This window comes from Puma concolor, chromosome E3 (assembly GCF_028749965.1).
Source record: "Puma concolor isolate L17-30 chromosome E3, mPumCon1.1.hap2, whole genome shotgun sequence".
Taxonomy (NCBI): domain Eukaryota; kingdom Metazoa; phylum Chordata; class Mammalia; order Carnivora; family Felidae; genus Puma; species Puma concolor.
The window spans coordinates 27,517,476-27,537,625 of record NC_141682.1 but is presented as its reverse complement, the minus strand read 5'-3'; the positions used below and the strand labels follow the sequence as shown (position 1 = coordinate 27,537,625).

At 43.6% G+C, this 20,150-nt stretch overlaps 1 protein-coding gene across 2 annotated transcripts in view; it reads left to right on the top strand.

The window, feature by feature from the left end:
- The window catches only part of TMC5 (transmembrane channel like 5), a 48,845-nt gene that overhangs the window by 5,845 nt on the left and 22,850 nt on the right, over positions 1 to 20,150 (top strand). Inside the window, exons 3-9 of one of the 2 annotated variants that reach the window (XM_025916829.2) lie at positions 2,168 to 2,257; positions 7,463 to 7,562; positions 10,435 to 10,522; positions 10,994 to 11,242; positions 14,692 to 14,843; positions 16,572 to 16,716; positions 18,176 to 18,331. In XM_025916829.2, coding sequence (XP_025772614.1) covers positions 2,168 to 2,257; positions 7,463 to 7,562; positions 10,435 to 10,522; positions 10,994 to 11,242; positions 14,692 to 14,843; positions 16,572 to 16,716; positions 18,176 to 18,331 — 980 coding nt within the window. Of the gene's footprint in view, positions 1 to 2,167; positions 2,258 to 4,772; positions 5,297 to 7,462; positions 7,563 to 10,434; positions 10,523 to 10,993; positions 11,243 to 14,691; positions 14,844 to 16,571; positions 16,717 to 18,175; positions 18,332 to 20,150 lie in introns of those variants that run through there. The other variant, XM_086692948.1, reaches the window with a different exon arrangement.

The following is a 20,150-nucleotide window of genomic DNA, read 5'->3' as shown; positions in this document are numbered from 1 at the left end:
GTCATGGATTCTGTATCTACAACCTAGTGCCCTTCTTGGACCAGGGAGCCACCTGGGGGCACTGTTGTCCCATGGCACAAGCTGGAAGTGCTCAAAGTGGTGAGCAAAGACAACACAACATCTCCAAGGTTTTCAGTTGGAACTGGCACACCTTCATTTCTACCCTGTTCCATAGATAAAATTCACATGACCAAGCCCGACTTCAATGGTGTTGTCCAGGGATGGTGGTGGTGTAATATTTGCTGAACAACAGTTGATCTACTACAACAGTTACTATATATATACATGCATACACACACACGTATAGTTTGGTATGTCTCAGCATTACTTTAAGCACATTACATGTGTTAACTGATTCAATTCCCTCAACAATGCTATGTGAAGGGCCCATCATTATTCCTGTTTTAAAGACCATGATACTGAAGCTCAGAGAGGTTAGGTAACATGCCTGAGAGCATCAACTGGAAACAAAGCTGGGCATTGATCCCCAGGAGGAAGTTCAGAACTTCCTGAAATGTAATTTTGTGCATTGTTCACATCAAAATTTGTTCCATTTTCTCTGTTGAGTTTATCTTGTAATGTTTACTGTGGGTTGAACAAAAATATCCTGAAATATGACACTGTCTTGTAGATGCTGAGAGTAGACTTGGTCCCTAAGAAAATCATGCCATAGGGATGCCTGGGTGGCTCAGTCGGTTAAGCATCTAACTCTTGATTTTGTCTCAGGTCATGGTCTCATGATTTGTGGGTTCGAGCCCCGCATTGGGCTCTGTGCTGACAGCACAGAGCCTGCTTGGATTCTCTCTCTCTTCCTCTCTCTCTGCCCCTCCTCCTGCTTAGTCTCTCTCTCAAAATCAGTAAATAAACATTAAAAAAATAAAAAGAAAATCATGTCATATTTCAAATCTGTTCATGCCTCATCATAAAATGCTAGAAATAGAAAGAACTTCTGTGATTATCTGGACAAGTTTGTTTGTTTCACTTTTGTGTCTTAATTTTTCTTAGAGCAGTTTTAGGTTCACAGTAAGATTGAGGGTAAGGTACAGAGATTTCCCATACAACTGCTTTCCCTGACATGCATAGACTTCACCCATTATCAACATCTGCCACCAGAGTGGTACATGTCTTAAAACTGATGAACCTACGACACATCATTATCTCCTCGAGTCCACAGTTTATATCAGAGTTCACTCTTGGCACTGTAAATTCTGAGTTTGGACAAAAGTATAATGACACATGTCACCATTACAGTATCATATAGAATAATTTCAGTGCCCTAAACACCATCTGCTCTGTCCGTTTGTCCCAACCCCCTAGACAAGTACTTTTCAAACTCTTGAGTTGTAACCCATTAACAAGTTGTGAAGTTAATCCTGAAAAATGAAATGAAAAAGAATGGGCTGGAATGAGAATGTACTGGAGAGCCTTTTATGTAGTCCAGCAAAGTATTGTTTAGTGAAACTTATTTTTCGGTCATATATGTGTAGGTATGTCTTGGATCTTAGTGTAATAATTTTTAAAAGTTTTATCAAGTTTAAAATTTTAATTCCACTATAGTTAACATATAGTGTTATTATTAGTTTCAGGTGTATAATATAGTGATTCAGCAATTCTATACATGACTCAGTGCTCATTGTGATAGTTGTACTCTTAATCCCCATCACCTGTTTCACCTGCCCCCTGCCCCCCTGCCCCTGGTAACCATCAGTTTGTTCTGTAAAGTTAAGAGTCTCTTTTTTCGTTTGTCTCTCTCTCTCTCTCTTATTTTCCTTTACTCATTTGTTTCTTTCTTAAATTCATTCTGCATATGAGTAGAACCATACAGTATTTGTCTTTCTCTGCCTGACTTATTTCGCTTAGCTTTATACCCTCTAGATCCATCCATGTTGTTGCAAATAGCAAGATTTCATTCATTTTTATGGCTGAGTAATATTCCATTGTAACAAGTATTTTTAACCATGGCTTGTACTTAAATGAGAACCACTGATCAAAGCTGTTTGTACTTAACAGCATCGATTCCATATGTATGTCGTCTTTTCCACCCAAGCCCTCAATCGTTAGTCTGTCAGGATCTCGAAGTCAAGGTTGAGGTCTTACTGACCATCCTACTCAGTAAGATCTAGTGTGGTGGGATTAATTGGTGATGTCTCCTGCCCCTTCATTCCAGTGAACCCTGCTTCTGTGGGTGAAAGTAACGCCCGCCCAGTTTATGGAAACCCGCCATTGTCTGGATGTGACTGGCACAAGTCACCCCAAGGTAAGGCTTACATGAATAGTAACCAAAAAAATCAACCTTAGAGAGGAGTGTGTTCAAGGCAATACAGACATCGCCATTTCCTTTTGGCCGCTGGTGTGGCAACCGATGCAGTATTTGCTTAATTTACTATAACGGGGTTTCCTTTTAGATATGCAGACTTTTTTCTCTCCTGGATATCAAGATACCTTCATCAGGACTCTTCTGGTTTCATGTGACAGAAACCCAACTCACATGGGCCCAAAGTGTATGTACCAGCTTGTGTGGCGGGAAGGACAGGGAAGAAACAAAGAATTGAAGGTAGAATTACCTTCCAGGACCTAGTATAGAGCTTGACGTATAGTAAATGCTCAGAGCTATTTGTCGAGTTAATTGGTGAATGAGTTACAGGAACAAGGGCCTCTGAGTCTGCATTGATCAAAATTTTTCTGAATAATCATATAATTATATATGATGCTAGAGTGTAGGAGCAGTAGGACTGGGGAAAGACAGAATGCTATGAAATCGGTTAGGAAGCTCTGTAAGGATCACTGTGTGCAGTGATGAAGGTCTGATCAGAGGCAGAGACTGAGAAACTAAAAGGAAACAACAGAAGAGAGAGGCCAGGGAATGCTAAGAGGCAAATCTGTGAACAACAAGAAGTAAACAGACCGATGGGATCCTCTGTACAATAATGTGCATTCAAGGACCTCATGACCTAAAACCATGTCTCACCTTCTGGCACCCTACCCTATATGGCAGCATTTAGCGTCGTTCTTTAGGAGCCTTCTCAAGGAGGGGTATATCCTCGAGGATTGAGTATGGCTACTTGGGAGGAAAACCATGGAGGTATAGACAATCACACTCTCCATTTGGTTCCCACTAGAGCAGAAAATGACTTTAACTACTGGGGAAAAGGAATAGCTTCTAACTTCACTGGCCTGCTCTTTCTAGCCAGCCTGAGGTTGGGGCCTCTGGTAAAAGAAGAGTCCCAGAAGGCAGAGAGAATTAAAGAAATAGAGGGCCCAAAGATGAATCTGGTTTTCTTCATCATTTTGCTTTGCATTGGTTTGGATTCTCAAACCACATACAATTAGTTGGTGGACAGCCTCCTGATAAAACATCACTTTGATGGGTTATGCTTTGCACCCAGGAAGCACCCAGCATGTGGTAGGTACTCACAAATGTTCATTTATTTATAAATGAATAAATGATACATCAGCATCTTGTTACAGGAAGGGGCCAGGACAAAGTGATTAAGACGCCCTGCTTTGGGTCTAGATGGACCTGGGTTTGACCTTCAGTTCTCCTACTTGCTTGTTTTGTAACCTTAGGCAAATTACATCTTTGGGCTTCAGTTTTCTTAGCTATAAAAGGGGTTTATCGTTGTATATACTGCATAGGGTGATTATGAAAATTAAATTATATACTCTATTTTAAGTACTGGGCCTACAGTAATGGCAGGTATTCTTACTGTTAATTATCATTGGTGGGGAGGAGGAATAGAGTTCCGGTCCAATTCTGTCATTTAATGAAAGTGTGTTGAAGACGGCAGTCAGGGTGGGGGGTCAACTCATTTCTGTGCACCTCAGTTTCCCCAACTATTAAATAAACAACTTGGCCGAGGTGATTTCCAAATCAGGTCTATTGGGTAGAAATCGTGTTCAAGTGCCTTGTTCTGACATAGCACGGCTTAGCAATTTTTTTTTTCATGTAACAAGAAGTGTGGAGGGGAGGGGTTCACAGTTTGTGTGGCAGCTCTGTCAGGATGCTCTCAAGGACTGAGCTCTTTCTATACCTTCTTTCTCCACCATCCTTCTCAGGTGAGCATTTGTCCTCTTGTTTTCAAAATGGTGGCCTCTGGTGAGGAAGAAGGAAAAATGATGAAAGGTAAAAGGTGAAACTAGGCAGACTGTCACCTTTTGAAAAGCATTCCTGGAGCTCTATGACTCACTGGCCAGAATGGGGTTACAAGTCCATCTTTAACCACAAAGGAAGCCAGGAGAATTTTAACTGAGCACAGTGCCTACACAGGAAAGGTGGCTTCTGGGGGTATGGGAAAAATGGAGGGCGGATATGAGGAGGCAGACAAATGGCAGGGTTGGCTACCCAAGGCAGTCAGGAGATAATAATTATATTACTATAAATTTTTTTTTTGAGAGAGAGTGCATGCATGAGCAGGGGAGAGGGGCAGAGAGAGAGAAAGAGAGAATCCCAAGCAGGCTCCATGCTCAGCACAGAGCCCCACACAGGGCTCAATTCCACAACCTGAGCAGAAATCAAGAGTCAGACACTCAAATGACTGAGCCATCCAGATGCCCCATTAATTGTATTACTGTAAACCTGTCTGGATTTATATAGGCAGATAAAATTATATACATATAAAATATAAGTTTTAGGCCAGGGCACCAAATTAAAAAAGGAAAATCTTGCCCTTTGATTATGAGTCACTTAGAAGAATCTCTGCCTTCTGTTTCTAGAACCCTATTGTCTTTAATGAAGGATTCTGTTTCCAATTTCTTACCTAGTTACCAAGACAGAAGTCCTACAGGAAAACACACCTCTTTATGAGGAGACCCCTCTGTGCAGATGTAGAGAGTTATGTTATGATTTGTGTAGGACTGGCTTTGGCAATCTCATCCTTGTCTTTTAAAAAGTGTGAATGGGGCATCCCTCTGTGATCATCATCATTTTTCCTGGTGGCTCCTGACGATGTCAGTGTGACTGCTCTATGAGGTCTCTGGAAGGCCACTCCAGGGGAGAACAAGCCTTGGAGGAGGCAAGAGATGTTTTCTGATGACCAACTGAATGAAATCATTGTCGAGGCAGAGAATGTTCCATCTCGGGTTTTTCCAGAAAAGACACCAGTGAACTCAAGCTTCAGTATGGTCTCATCCATTTCTGACATCGATGTGACAGACTCTCAGAGCTTTGGCAACCCAGATGACAAAAAGAGCAAGCAGTTGTTGAAGTTTTCCACATCTTTGAATGAATCATTTCTTCAGACCCTTCATCATAGCCCAGGAAGTGTGGGCATAGACACTTCACATGAAAACATTCAAGGTGGTGAGACACTGGGGGAAAGGAGTTAGCAAGGGCATGAGGAAGGCCTCCAAGCTGTCCACAAGGTTTTTTACTTTTAAGACATGAAATAGGTTGAAGTTTGGTAGATGATCTAAGCATGCTACGGATGGACCCAGGAAGGGGTCACTTTGGGAGCACCTAACACCTAAAAAGGAGTTTACCATGACCAAGCTCATTTTCTTTCTTCTTATTTTTTTTAAAGTTTACTTATTTTTGAGAGAGCACAAGTGGGGGAGAAGCAGAGAGAGGGGAACAGAGGATCCGAAGCTGGCTCCGTGCAGACAGCAACAAGCCCAATGTGGGACTCGAACTCAAGAACTGCAAGACCATGGCATAAGCTGAAGTCAGACACTCAACTGACTGAGCCACTCAGGCAGCACCCCCCCCCCCCCCCTGCCCCCAAGCTCACTTTCTGTGCCTGGCAGTCTGCCAAGCACTTCCTTTTTTTCCCATCAAATTTAGTTTTACTTATTCCCCACACTTTGAGGCTGGCACATTTGTCGCTTCCATTTGCTTGATGAGGAATTAAATGACCTGGCAGAACCAGGGCCCAAATACAGGTTTGTCTGGCCTGATGCCTTAACTGCTGTCCTGCTTTAGTCCATTTCCTCCCCACCCTGGATTTGGCAACATAGGATGGCCCTTATTGCCAAGTCCGCCATGACACCAGGTCTTAGCTGATACTGTCTCCCTGCCTTTCTGCTCCTGAGGCCAAACAGTGGTTTCTCAGCTGCTTGTGTCTGTTTCATCTCATAATGCTCCAGTCATGAAGTCCAGGCATTGTCAGTGATTTCTAAGAGGGGAAAAAATCCATTCTCACTAAAGCATTTTGTGGGTTTAGCCCCTTTATTGAAGACTGGGGTGTCTCCTCTCATGCTGCTGTCTCCTCACATCACTGTGTTCTTTCCTCCTCCTCCTAGTCCTTTCTTCCTCTCTGTCTAGCCCCCCATCCCTCTCAGGAGAGACACAAATTCCTTGTCTTCAGCAGAGTGAGTTGGTGGCCCTCTTTTGGGGATTTCCTTTTCACCCCAACTAGGTCAATTGTGGAGTTCCAGCTCCATAACTCAACCAGGGAGCCAGACCATTCTGTTGTTACCCCAGTGGTAGTCCCCCAACTGGCTTCCTCATTGTTACAAGATGGTGACAGCAGTTCCAGGCTTCACATGTGGCCACAACAACATCCAGAGGAAGAAGAATCTGTCTTTTTCTTGTTTTTGTTTTTTCCTTTTTGAGAAGGAAGAAGCCTTTTCCAAGAAACTCCTCAGCAGACCGTGCATCGCAGAACATTGGCCAACATCTTGTTACATGCTCATGCCTAAATCAGTCACCTGCAACAATCAGTTTGAAATCATGGGACTCATGCCCTGTGCCTGAAGATGGGTCCCACCCTGCAGAAGCTCAGGGCCTTGGGACAGAGGGGGTAGATTCCCAAACAAAATCCGTATTCTTTTAAAAAGGAGAGATAACTTGGGTAGATGGCCAGCAGTATCTGATGATACTGAGAAGATGGGGGACTCGTTCCAGGAGGCAGAAGAGCATATATGACAACAGTCAAGAAATGTAAACAAGATAATGCTCAGTCCATTAAGCGTCTAACTCCGGCTCAGGTCATGATCTCGAGGTCCATGAGCCTGGGCCCCGCATCGGGCTCTGTGCTGACAGCTCGGAGCCTGGAGCCTGCTTCACATTCTGTGTCTCCCTCCCTCTCTCTTTCTCTGCCCCTCTCCCTGCTCTTGTGCTCTCTCTCTCTCAAAAATGAAAAAACATTAAAAAAAATTTTTTTAATGTAAATAAGATGCCTGTGCCTAGAGTACAGGGGTCAAGAGAAAATGGTGCAGGCAATCAAGTGAGGGAGGACAGTGAGCCTGACCAGATGTGCAGGGGCTTGTTGGCTTCATTGGATATTTCTTGTCATTGGAAAAAAGGAAAATATCAAATGTTGCATACAAACATTATCATTTGTTTGACTTTGAGAAATACGCCATGTTGCCATTTTCTTTTCATTTCTGGCTTTTGAGATCATTGAGTCCATATATTCTTTCCTTGTGCCCTTATAAAAACATACTCTAAGTTCGGTGCTATCTTTTGAAATGCTGATATTCTGTGAAAGAAACAGACTGAAACTCCATTTATTTTCCTCCACAGGACAAAAGTTAATCGCATCTTTGATACCAATGACCTCTAGAGACAGAATTAAAGCCATCAGGAGTCAGCCAAGAACCATGGAAGAGAAAAGGAACCTTAAGTATGGACCCAAAGCTTTTCTTCTTTCCCAGATTTCATGTGAACCTCAGTCTTCTACTTTTGCCCCATCTCAGAAAGATAAGATAAGAAATAAATTCAAGAGAAAGGACAGTCTTGCTACAGAAGAATTCCAAATAATCTGTATAGATACTCCTCTGTCCTCTCAGCAGGAGAGCAGGCTATGCTTAGTGATGTGCTTTGAAAGGGTGGAGTATGAAAAGCAAGGGACAGAAACGTTCCAGTGATGAGGTCTAGTTTACACTCCCCTTCAGCCAGGCGATCAAGGTTAGCATTGCCAGAGATATGTGGTCAGAAGAGCACATTCCCTCTGTGGTATTCTCTCCTAAAGACTGTAACCCCAGTGTCACCAGAGGAAAAAATCAGACAACCCCTAATAGAGGGACATTCTGCAAAATACCTGACCAGTACGCCTCAAAATTGTCAAGGTCATTAAAAATAAGGGAAGTCTGGGGCACCCCGGTGGCTCAGTCAATTAAGCATCTGACTCTACATTTTGACTCAGGTCATGATCTCATGGTTCATGAGTCTGAGCCCCTGCATCGGGCTCCACACTGTGTGGAGTCTGCTTGGAATTCTCTCTCTCTCTGCCCTTCCCCATCTCTCTTTGTCTCTCAAAGTAAATAAGTAAACTTAAAAAAAAAAAAAAAAGTCTGAAAAATTGTCAGAGACTAGAGGATTCTTTTTTTTAATTTCAAAATTTTTTAATTTTTTTTATTTTAGAGAGAGTGAGCATGAGTGGGGGAGGGGCAGAAGGAGAGAGAGAGAATCTTCAGCAGGCTCCACGCTCAGCATGGAGCCTGACTTGGGGTTTGATCCCACGATCCTGGGATCATGACCTGAGCCAAATCAAGCAGACTAGAGGATCCTAAAGAGACATGACAACTAAATGCAATGTGGCATGGGATCCTGGAATAGAACACAGCATTCATGGAAGAATGAGTGAAATCAGAATCGTGTGAAGTTTAGGTAATTGTAGTATGCTAACATTGGTTTCTAATTTTGACAAACTATGACGGAAATGTAAGATGTTAATAGGAGAAAATGGTGAGTAGCATATAGGAATTTTCTGTAGTTTTTTCAACTTTTCTACAAATCTTGAATTACTCTAAAGTTCAAAGTTTACAAAAAGGAGGAGGAGGAGGAGGAGGAGACCTCAAAAGCTTCCTAAGGCTAAGAATTAAAAAAAAAAACAATAGTGAAAGAGTGAGGGCTGTTTTAGGCTTCAGACTACTTCACATTTACTTTTCTTCAGCCTTTTTCTTTTTTTTTTATGTTTATTTTTAAGAGAGAGAAAGAGTATGTGAGCCGGAGAGGGGCAGAGAGAGAGAGAGGGAGACAGAGGATCGGAAGCAGGCTCTGCGCTGTCAGCACAGAGCCCAATGTGGGGCTCAAACTCACGTTTGTGACCTGAGCTGATGTCGCCTGCTTAACCGACTGAGCCACCCAGGTGCCCCACGGCCTTTTTCTTTTGCAACTTGTCATCTTGGCAGAAACTAGGAGAGTGGATGCAACAATTGCTAATAAATAAGTCAATAATGCATTTGTTCTGGGGTTGCGAAGATAACTTGCAAAGTCTGACAGCGGAGATGAATTTGTCAACAAGAAACGTACACATGAGAAAGAGGAAATCAGGCCAAGTCAAGGTAGAGGAGAATGCAGTGACAGGACTAGCTGGAGTGATACAGACTGCCTGGGCAAAGCAGGAGGCCATGTGGACCAGGCTGTGGAGATGATGGTGTGGGGATGGGCATTTGGGTGTATAAAGAAAACCGGGAAAGGACCAGAGCAAAGTAGCTGCGGTGAATTCATGGAAAGGTAAAGATGCCAACTGTGGCTGGATCTTTTAAAAAACACTCTTCCATTTCTAATGTTTTTATTTTATTTTTGAGAGAGAGAGTGTGCATGTGTGCACACACAAGCAGGGGAGGGGCAGAGAGAGAGGGAGACCGAGGATCCAAAGGAGGCTCTGCACTGACAGCAGAGAGCCTAGCACGGGGCTTGAACTCACCAACCTTGAGGTCATGACCTGAGCCGAAGTCAGATACTTAACTGACTGAGCCACCCAGGCGCCCCTACAGTCTTCCATTTCAAACTCTGCATGCCTGCCTCTGTCATGGAATAAGGCCTTATTCCCCTCACAAGGCCCCAAAGACTTTACAGCAGGATTTTTCAACCCCAGTATGCCTGATATTGGAGGATGGATCATTCTCTGTTGTGGGGGACTGTCCAGTTTATTGTAGGGGGTTTAGCACATCTCTGGTCTCTACCCACTAGAGGTCATAGCAAATCTCTCTCCCCTAGATTTTTGACAATCAAAAATGTCTCCAGACTTTGCCAAATTGTTCCTTGGGGGCAAAATCTCCCTAGGTTGAGAACCACTCAAGGGTGATGACTTATAGGACCCTTCCGCCTCCCCCTGCAACAGTTATCACTCGTACCCTCTGCCCTTCCCCCTGCTGTTTCCATTCCAGCCATCCTGGCCTCCTTGGGGGTCTCATGTTGGCTGTTCCCTCTGCCACGGAGCAGTCCCTTATCCATACAACTAACCCCTCCCCTCCTTCAAGATTTTGCTCAAATATCATGCTATTTCAAATTATAACACAGTCCCCATCCCAGTATTTCCCATCGCCTTATCCTGTTCTATTTCCCTTTTTCTTTCCATAGTATAAATCACCGTTTCTTTATTGTCTTTCCCTTCCAACTAGGATATCTTCTCCATGAGGCAGGGAAATCATTCTCTTTGTCTCACTACCTGGGTTGTGCCTAGTACACCATAGACACTCAGTAAATATTTGGGGAATGCAGCGATTACGGCATTGGTATCTCTCCCTTTCTTCTGGCATTCCCCACAGGAAAATGGTTGACAAAGAGAAAAGTAAGCAATCCCACCGTATCCTTGAGTTCAACTGCTGTGCTCAGTGTCTGAACTCCGTTTCACAGGTAAGAGGCCTTTATTGCAGTCAACAAAATGGGCATGATAAGGGGTAAAAAGGTACCCCTTGCAGAGTGGGATGAAAGGTACCCAAGGGGAAGAGGAACCAAAATTCAGGGCTGTTTCATTGAAAGCCATAGAAATTGGGTTGGTCTAGGTGCAGAGAAACCAGGTGGGCATGCAAAGGTGTATAAGAGGTTGCTGAGTTATTTGGACAGCATAGCTATTGTGAACGTCACCTTCAACAGCAAACCTGGGATATAGGATAATAATATAGGAAAATAATAATACGAGAATAATAGCACTCACCTGGAAGAGTGGCCTGTCAGATTAAATGAGATAACGTTTGCAAACACGCTGAGCGCATGCCTGGCACGTTCTAACGCTCTGGAAATAGTGGCCGTTTTTGCTAGGATGGGACCTTCTCATAGGTGTTTGTTGAGTGACTGTCTACCACATGCTTTGTGCCCCTACCCCAGGCTTACCGTAGATCTAAGAACAGCCTGTCAGAACTGCTCAGTTACATCAGCCTATGGCAGAAGACGTTCAAGGTCATTGGAGGCAAGTTTGGAACGAGCGTCCTCTCCTATTTTAACTTTCTGAGATGGCTTTTGAAGTTCAACATTTTCTCGTTCATCGTGACCTTCAGCTTCATCATCATCCCTCAGTTTACTGTGCCTGAAAAGAACACCCTCCAATTCACCGGATTGGAATTTTTCACTGGAGCGGTAAGTTCTCCATTTCCCCCCACCTGGAAATCCACCAACTCAGAAACCCCCAGACATACCTTCCAGACCCCTCATTTTGCCTGGGAGTCAACTGATAGGCAAAGTGGGACTTGGAAATGTGTTTCTTTTTTTCCCTAAAAGTAACATATACACAACACAGGAGACTTTCTGTCTCTAGAGGTAGTCATATTAATAGTTTGTGTTGTTCACCATCTCCTTTTCTGTGCACACACAGACACATGTATACGTGTACATATACATCCCTTTCTTCTGTTTCTACTTTCTTTTGTTTTTTAACAAAAGATGAATCATTCACATATACCACCTATGACTCACTTCCTTTCATCTGCTCTGTGGTGGATATGTCATATTGGTGTTTGTAGAGCTACCTTTTTTTTCTTTTTTCTTTTTCTTTGTACAAAATACAACGCTCCTTTTGAAAAGTTCCTACTGTAAATTTTTTGAAAAATGTTTATTTATTTTTGAGAGACAGAGAGAGCAGGGGAGGGGCAGAGACAGAGGGGGGAAAAGTTGCTACTGTAAAAGAGAGAAAATTAGGTGAAGGTCCACATTAGTCTTCTTCCCTTGTCTAATGGTCTAGCTTAGAGCCTATCTTTGTCCACTGTTTTTCTTCCTTCTTCTTTCCTAAAGAAAACAGGATACTACAGGTTTTTGCAACTTTTTTTTTGTTTTACTATGTATCTTGAGCATCTATATAGATCCACACTACTCTTTTTTTTTAATTTTTAAATATTTATTTATTTTTGAAAGAGAGAGCGTGAGTGGGGGAGGGGTAGAAGAGAGCGAAACACAGAATCCGGAGCAGGCTCCAGGCTCTGAGCTGTCAGCGCAGAGCTGGACTCAGGGCTCGAACTCACTAGTTGTGAGATCATGACCTGAGCGAAAGTCAGACACTTAACCGACTGAGACACCCAGGCGTCCCAGTCCATAGTATTCTTTTTAACAGCAGCTATAATTTGTTTACCCATCTCCCTATTGACACTTATAGCCCCTGCCTTGTGAGTTTACCTTCTAGAAGAGATTTCTGCCACTAGTATTCTGTAGACCAGGGACTGACAAACTATAGCTGGGGCCAAATCTGGCCTGCCACCTAGTTTTGTACAGCCAATGAACTAAGATTGGTTTCTACATTTTTAAATGGTTGAAAAAAAATCAAAACAGGGATGACATTTTGTGAAACATGAAAATTATACGTGAAATTCAAATTTGTGTCCATAAATAAAGTCCTTCTGGAACTCAGTCACATCCATTTGTTTAGGTGTCTGTGATGCCTTCCTGCTACGGTGGCTGAGTGGAGTTGTTGCTATAGCTACCAAGCCAGATATTTATTATCTAGCTCTTCACAGAAAAAAATTTGCCGACTCTTGAAGTAGAATGTTCAAAATCAAGTTCTCCCACTTATCTTTTTAAATTTCTTTTTCTGTTAAAAATTCTCCCTTGTGTTAAGTGCATTAAGTGAGAATTATTATTATGTAAATTTCTTCCTCATTTACTTTCATTCTCCTTGTTGTGATGTACATTTTTAATTTAATTAACTTATTTTTTAGGGCTTTGTTTTTATTTTTATTTTTATTTAAAAAAATTTTTTTTAACATTTACTTATAATTGAGAGACAGAGAGACACAGAGCATGAGCAGGGGAGGGGCAGAGAGAGAGAGCGAGACACAGAATCTGAAGCAGGCTCCAGGCTCTGAGCTGTCAGCACAAAACCTGATGCGGGGCTTGAACTCAAAAACTGCGAGATCATGACCTGAGCCAAAATCAGACGCTTAACCGACTGAGCCATCCAGGTGCCCCTAGGGCTTTATTTTTTAAAGTTTATTTACTTATTTTGAGATAAAGCACAAGCAGGTGAGGGGCAGAGAGAGAGAGAATCCCAAGCAAGGCTCCATGCTGTCAACACAGAGCTGGATGCAGGGCTCGAACCCATGAACCGTGAGATCATGACCTGAGCTGAGATCAAGAGTTGGACGTTTAACTGAGCCCCCCAGGCACCCTGATCTGTATTTTTTATATTTGTATATATGTAACATTTTATTATGAAAAATTTCAAACATACAGGAAATAAAGAGTAGTAAATGAACACTCATATGCCTACTATGCAGGTTTCTAAATTGTTAACGTTTAGCCACATTGTTTTATCTTACTATTTTTTGGAAGCATTTCACAGTTAATTAAAGACATTAGGACATTTTACTCCAAATTTCTTCAACATGCATCTTTGCAAAATAAGGACACTTTCTGCAGTTATCACACCTAGCAAAATTAAAAATATCATTAAAAATCCAGACTATATTAAAATCTTCCCAGTGGTCCCCAAAATGTCTTTCATAGCTTGTTTGTTCAGACCAGGATCCAATTAAAGCCCCAGTTTGCATTCAGTTGCTTTTTCTCTGAATTTGCAATTAATCTAGAATGATCTCTCCAGGGGCGCCTGGGTGGCTCAGTCAGTTAAGCAGCCAACTTCAGCTCAGGTCATGATCTTACAGTCCATGAGTTTGAGCCCCGCATCAGGCTCTGTGCTGACAGCTCGGAGCCTGGAGCCTGCTTCAGATTCTGTGTCTCCTTCTGTCTCTGCCCCTCCCCTGCTCATGCTCTGTCTCTCTCTGTCTCAAAAATAAATAAAAACATTAAAAAAATTTTTTTAAATAAAAAATAAGAAAAAAAGAATGATCTCTCCAGACACAGCCCTCTCTTTTCTTGACATTGGCTTGTTGCAGAAACCAGGCCAGTTGTCATACAAACTCCAACATCCTACCTTGTGGAATCAATTGTTTCCTTATAGTCTCTCTGACTTGTTCCTCTGGCCCGTATTTCCTATAAATTGCAATTTAGACCTAACAGCTTGATTTGTTTCATATCAAACATGTTTGACTATAATACTTAACATGGTCATATTAAGATGACAGAGGCCCATCATGGTTGGCTGTCCTGGTTTTAGTCATGCTTTGCTTGGTCACTGGGTTCAGGTGGTGACACCTGGGTCCCTCCACTGTAAGGAGGGTTTGAGAGTCCTTTCCCAACTCAAAGAGCCTAGTGATAAAACGACTATGTTTTTTTTTTTTTTAATGTTTATTTATTTTTGAGACAGAGGGAGACAGAGCACGAGTGGGGGAGGGGCAGAGAGAGAGGGAGACCCAGAATCCGAAACAGGCTCCAGGCTCTGAGCTTTCAGCACAGAGCCCGATGCCGGGCTCGAACCCATGAGCTGTGAGATCATGACCGGAGCTGAAGTCAGACTCTTAACTGACTGAGCTACCCAGGTGCCCCCAAACGTCTACGTTCTCAGTGACCTTGGGTGCCCTGCCAACAAAATGTCGAAACTGACTGATGCAAGTTTCTTGCAGATGGAAAAGGTGAAGGGTGCTGACCATTGTCATTGTTTTCTCAAGAGACCCACCTGACCTCTGGCTTCTTGCCTCTTTCAGGGTTATTTTCAGGACACAGTGATGTACTATGGCTTTTACACCAACTCTACGGTCCAACACGGGAGCAGTGGGGCACCCTACAACATGCAGCTGGCCTACATCTTCACAATCGGAGCATGTTTGATTGTCTGTTTTTTCAGTTTGCTATTTAGGTATGGAGTATCTGCATTTCTCGATCCTAAGCTCATTTTGGATTTAGGTAAAATTCAAGAGACTGAAAAGTTCCCCAGGAAACAGTTTCTCTGCAATTTTGACTTTCTATTGCTGTCTGAGCATTCCCGTTTTATAACACAAACTGTAAGTTTGGATAAAGAAGAGAGGTTTTTGTGTGCTTTCAAGGAAATTGGTCAGTCTGAAAATAGGGATGCAGTGACCCCACTAGTTATATGGAAGGAAGGGCATGGATAGGCAATTGTCCCTTGACAACTGTCAAAGAGGAGGTACAGATGTTCAACCTTTGTATTCGTTTTCCTAGGTCTTCCTAGGACCTTTCCTCTGTCTTCCATAACAACGTACCACAGACGGGGTTGCTTAAACAACAGAAATATATCTTCTCAAGTTCTGGAGGTTAGAAGTGTAAGATCAGGGTCCTGGCAGGGTTGGTTTCTTCCGAGGCTTCCCTGTGGCTTATAGATGCCTGCCTTCTCACCGTGACCTGACAGGGTCTTTCTCAGTGCATGTCTGAGTCCTAATCTTCTCTTCTTATAAAGACACCAGTCATATTGGATGAGGGCCCGCCTTGATGACCTATTTTAATGTAATTGCCTCTCTAAAGATCCTATCTGCAAATACTGTTGCTTTCTGAAGGTTAGGGGGTTAGGGGTTATGCTCTCAGCATAGGAGTTTTTAGAGTGTATAGTTCAGCCTGTAACAACCTCACTGCCAGCACACAATTCAGAGTAAAATGAGATTTCGTTTTGTCCTATCAAACCAGGAAAAGTTCCTAAAGCTACTGTTAGTGGTGGCAAATTTTGGAAAGGTATTGACTCAGCACTTTTTACATGCCAGGCTCAGTGCTGAGTGCTTCCTCGGCTGATTTCACTGAGTCCTGCTGACGTCTCCATGATATTAGCATCTGCCTTTATCAAGTGCTTACTGTTCTAACCACTACATTGATTCTTGTGGTTGGCTGAACAATTCCCCCCGCCTCCCAAAGATGTCCAAGTCCTAATCCCCAGAACCCGTGAATATCTTACTTTACCTGGCAAAAGGGACTTTGTAGATGAGACTGAGTTAAGGATCTTAAAATGGGCCAGTTATTCATAAGGGTCCTTGTAAGTGGGAGGCAGGAAGGTCAAGGTCAGACAGAATGGAAGCTGCAGCTCTCCTGGCTTTGAAGACAGGAGGGACCATCAGCCAAGGAATGCAGGCAGCCTCTAGAAGCTGGAAGAGGCAGGGAAACACATTTCCTGCTGAAGGATAGGAATGAACACAGCTCTGCTGACACCTTGATTTTAGAAACAGTTTCTGATTTCTGACTTCCAGTAAGAGAATAAGTAGACATGTGTTGTTTTAAGCCACTTAAGTTTGGGACAGTTTGGTACAGCAGCTAGAGGAAACTAATATAACTCTCATATAAACTCTGTGGGTGGGTACTATTATTATCCCCATTATATAGATGTGGAAACTGAGGCTCATTGCAGTTAAAATAACAAAGATCTCCCAGCTGGCAATCCAGGATTATAAGACAGACCTATGAGATCTTGAAGCCAGTGGTCTTAACCATTATGTTTGTGATCGCACTGTTCCAGTAGAACCTGAGGTTGACTGTTCCATGTTGCCTGTCCCGGTTAATGGTAGGACTCCCCTTTGTTTAATTCTTGCACTCCCCAATGCCTGTTTCAATAACACTTGAGTATTTTGGTTTCTGCCTTCCCTAGCATGGCCAGGTATTTCCGGAACAACTTCATTAACCCTCACATCTACTCCAGAGGGATCACTAAACTTATATTCTGCTGGGACTTCACCGTCACTCATGAAAGAGCTGTCAAGTTGAAACAGAAGAATCTTAGCACGGAGATAAGGGTAAGGCAGGCTTGCTTTATACAACACCTTCCCACAGCTAAGTTCCTTTACTATGTCTGTAACTTTTCTTTTTTTTTTTTTTTAATTAAAAAATGTAATTTATGAAAGAGAGAGCACACATGCGAGCTGGGGAAGGACAGAGAGAGAGAGAGAGAGACAGAGGATCTGAAATGGGCTGTGTACAGACAGCAGAGAACCTGATGCGGGACTTGAACCCATGAACCATGTGATCATGACCTGAGCCGAAGTTGGATGCTTAACCAGCTGAGCCACCCAGGCGCCCCTACAGTGCTTTTCAACGTTTATTTATTTTTGGGACAGAGAGAGACAGAGCATGAACGGGGCAGGGGCAGAGAGAGAGGGAGACACAGAATCGGAAACAGGCTCCAGGCTCTGAGCCATCAGCCCAGAGCCCGACGCGGGGCTCGAACTCACGGACCGCGAGATCGTGACCTGGCTGAAGTCGGACGCTTAACCGACTGCGCCACCCAGGCGCCCCACCTACAGTGCTTTTCAACTCACAACAGTTTTTGCCCCTCAGGGGACATATAGTAATATCTGGAGACTTTTTATTTTTTTTTAATGTTTATTTATTTTTGAGAGAGAAACGCACAGACCATGAGCGGGGGAGAGGCAGAGAGAGAGGGAGACACAGAATCTGCAGCAGGCTCCAGGCTCTGAGCTGTCAGCACAGAGCTTGATGTGAGGCTTGAACCTACACACTACAAGATCATGACCTGAGCTGAAATCAGACGCCTAACTGATGGAGCCACCCAGGCACCCCATATCTAGAGACTTCGATTGTCACAGTTAGGGGGAGGGTGCTACTGGATGTTGCTAAACATCCTGCTGTGCACAGGAGAGTTGTCACAATACAGAATTACTGGCTGAAAATGTTAATAATGCCGAGGGTGAGAAACCCTGGTCTATAGAAAAAAACTTACTAAAAAGAAAGAAAAAGAGAGAGAGAAAATCAGAAACAAATATACCCAACCCCAGACTCTTAAATACAGAGGACAAACTGGATGTTGATAGAGGGGACGTGGGTGGAGGGATACATAATAGGAAAAAAAAAAAGAGAGGGAGAATAATTTGTAAGCAAAGAGACTTTGACAAGAGGTTTGAAGATGTTAAATTCGTTGGTGTAGATACCCAGCCTTATTCTTCAAAAAAGAGTTTCTTGACACCTCAAAGTGCTTTCCTCAAGAGCATAGTCCCACTCTGTTGGGCCTGTTTCTCTAAGATGGAAAAGGTGTTTGGCACAGTGATAGAGGTTCTTGGTCCATTTGAGATTTCCCCATGAGTCTCTCATAGTCCACGTCCATCATGAACTTCCCCCTTTCTCTCTCCTGTGGATCTGGGGTGGGTTGTGTCTCAGAGTGGCCGAGATTCACCTGCTGAGTCTTTGCTAACAGGTGATAGGGTACTGTAGGCCGACCTGACTTCCTTGTGTGTATAGGAAAACCTGTCCGAAATCCGTCAGGAGAATGTCAAGTTAACGCTCAGTCAGCAGCTGATCCACATGTTGGCCCACCTGGCAGCCTGGGTCGTCTCTACTGGAGTGGCCATTGCCTGCTGCGTAGCTGTTTATTACCTGGCTGAGAACAACTCAGAGGTAACCAGAAGGGCAGGGACACTGGGGGCCCGAGCACAAAACCAGGTGAAGGGATGAGATACTGGAGGGAGGCGGTATGGAGCTGCTACTGAACTCAGACTCTGTGGCGGGCAGCACTGGCATCAGCCGGAAGCTTGTGAAAAAATGCAGAATCTTGTGTCCCTGCCTGGGCTCACAGCCTCAGAATCTGTATCCTGACAATGCCCCCTGGTGATGTGTATGCACGCTTCAGAGTAAGAAGCTCTGGGTCCGTGGAGAGATGGGAACTTTGGGCAGCAGACATGGGATTAAGTTTTGGTTTCTTCCTTTATTATTATATTCCTAACACCTCCCACTGCCCCTGGCACTGAGCAGACACTCTAAGTGTTGTGATCTGATGGACTCTGGTGAGCCATTTAACCTTTCTGAGCTCTGGATTCCTCACTTGCAAACCAGGAATGATCGTACCTGGCTTTGTAGGTGTGTGGTCAGGACTAGAAAAAAGTTATGTGAAGAGTCTACTCTGTGCCCAGTATTGTGACTAATAAAGGAATATTACCTTTTTTTTTTTTTTTTTTTGCAAATGATATAAACTCTGAGACTAATTAGCTGGATGGTCTGGGCAAAGTACTGTTTTTCTGTAGGTTTCAGCTTTTCCCCTGGAAATGGAACTAATTGTAGCCAGTTTGCCGACCTCTAGAATTGTGGTACAGGTTGGTTGGATTATTTCACTTTCTTTAATGACTTCCTATTTTTACCCTCGATATAAATTTATCCTCCATGGCATGATCGACAGATCTTGTATGATCTGATCCCTGCCCACATCTCTAGCTTCAACACCCCACAACTACCCATATCCTACACTAGCAACACTAAATGGTGTGTCCACAGTTCCCTGAGCACACCATGTTTTTCCTTTTCTCTCGGTAGGAAAACATGCAGTTCATTCTCTACCCAACCTGCCCTAATTCCCTCATTGGGCAAATTCCTCCTCCTCCTCCTCCTCCTCCTCCTCCTCCTCCTCCTCCTCCTCCCCCTCCTCCTCCTCCTCCAGACCTCAGCATGGTGCCGTTTCCTCAGCAAATTTTCTCTCACCCCCACCACCCTCACTAGACTGTGTTGGGCACTCCTGACTCTGCAAGCTTTCCCTGTGCTCTTGTCATGTGTAGTATTGAAAATACCTGTTTATGCAGGTATCTTTATGTATCTTCAAAAGACAGTAGCTGGGCTCCAGGCCCAATATTTGACACATAGTAGGTGCACAACCAAATGGATGAACAAGTGAAGGAGAAGCCAGCAAGAAAATGGGTGTGGGATTACATAACACTAAGAGTTTGCCATTAACCATGTTGAGATGTGCCCTCAAATAGGGGAAATTAAGTCTCAGTGCTTAAGGGCCTGGCAATGCCTACCCAGGGTAGAAATTGTGACCAGGCAGCTGTAGGCATAAAGAAGCCTTCTGAGTTTCTTCTTCACCTGGAAGGTTTTCTCCACGCCCACCTGAAGTGAAGCAGGGCAGCTAAGGAGGTGAGGAGGCAGAAGTGGAGCCTATTGTTTGAACATCTGCTGTATGTCAGGCAGGAGCAACCCTTTGTACAACTCTAGGGGTCACATTCATGGGCAGCTACAATCTTCTGTGAATGATGTCTCACCTATGTTGTTGAGGGGCCAGACCTGGCCTTATTTGGTTTCATTCAATTCTTTTATTTTTATTTATTTACTTTAATGTTCATTTATTTTTGAGAAAGCGCAAGTGGGGGAGGGGCAGAGAGAGGGGGACAGAGGATCTGAAGCGGGCTCTGTGCTGACAGGCTGACAGCAGCAAGCCCGACGTGGGGCT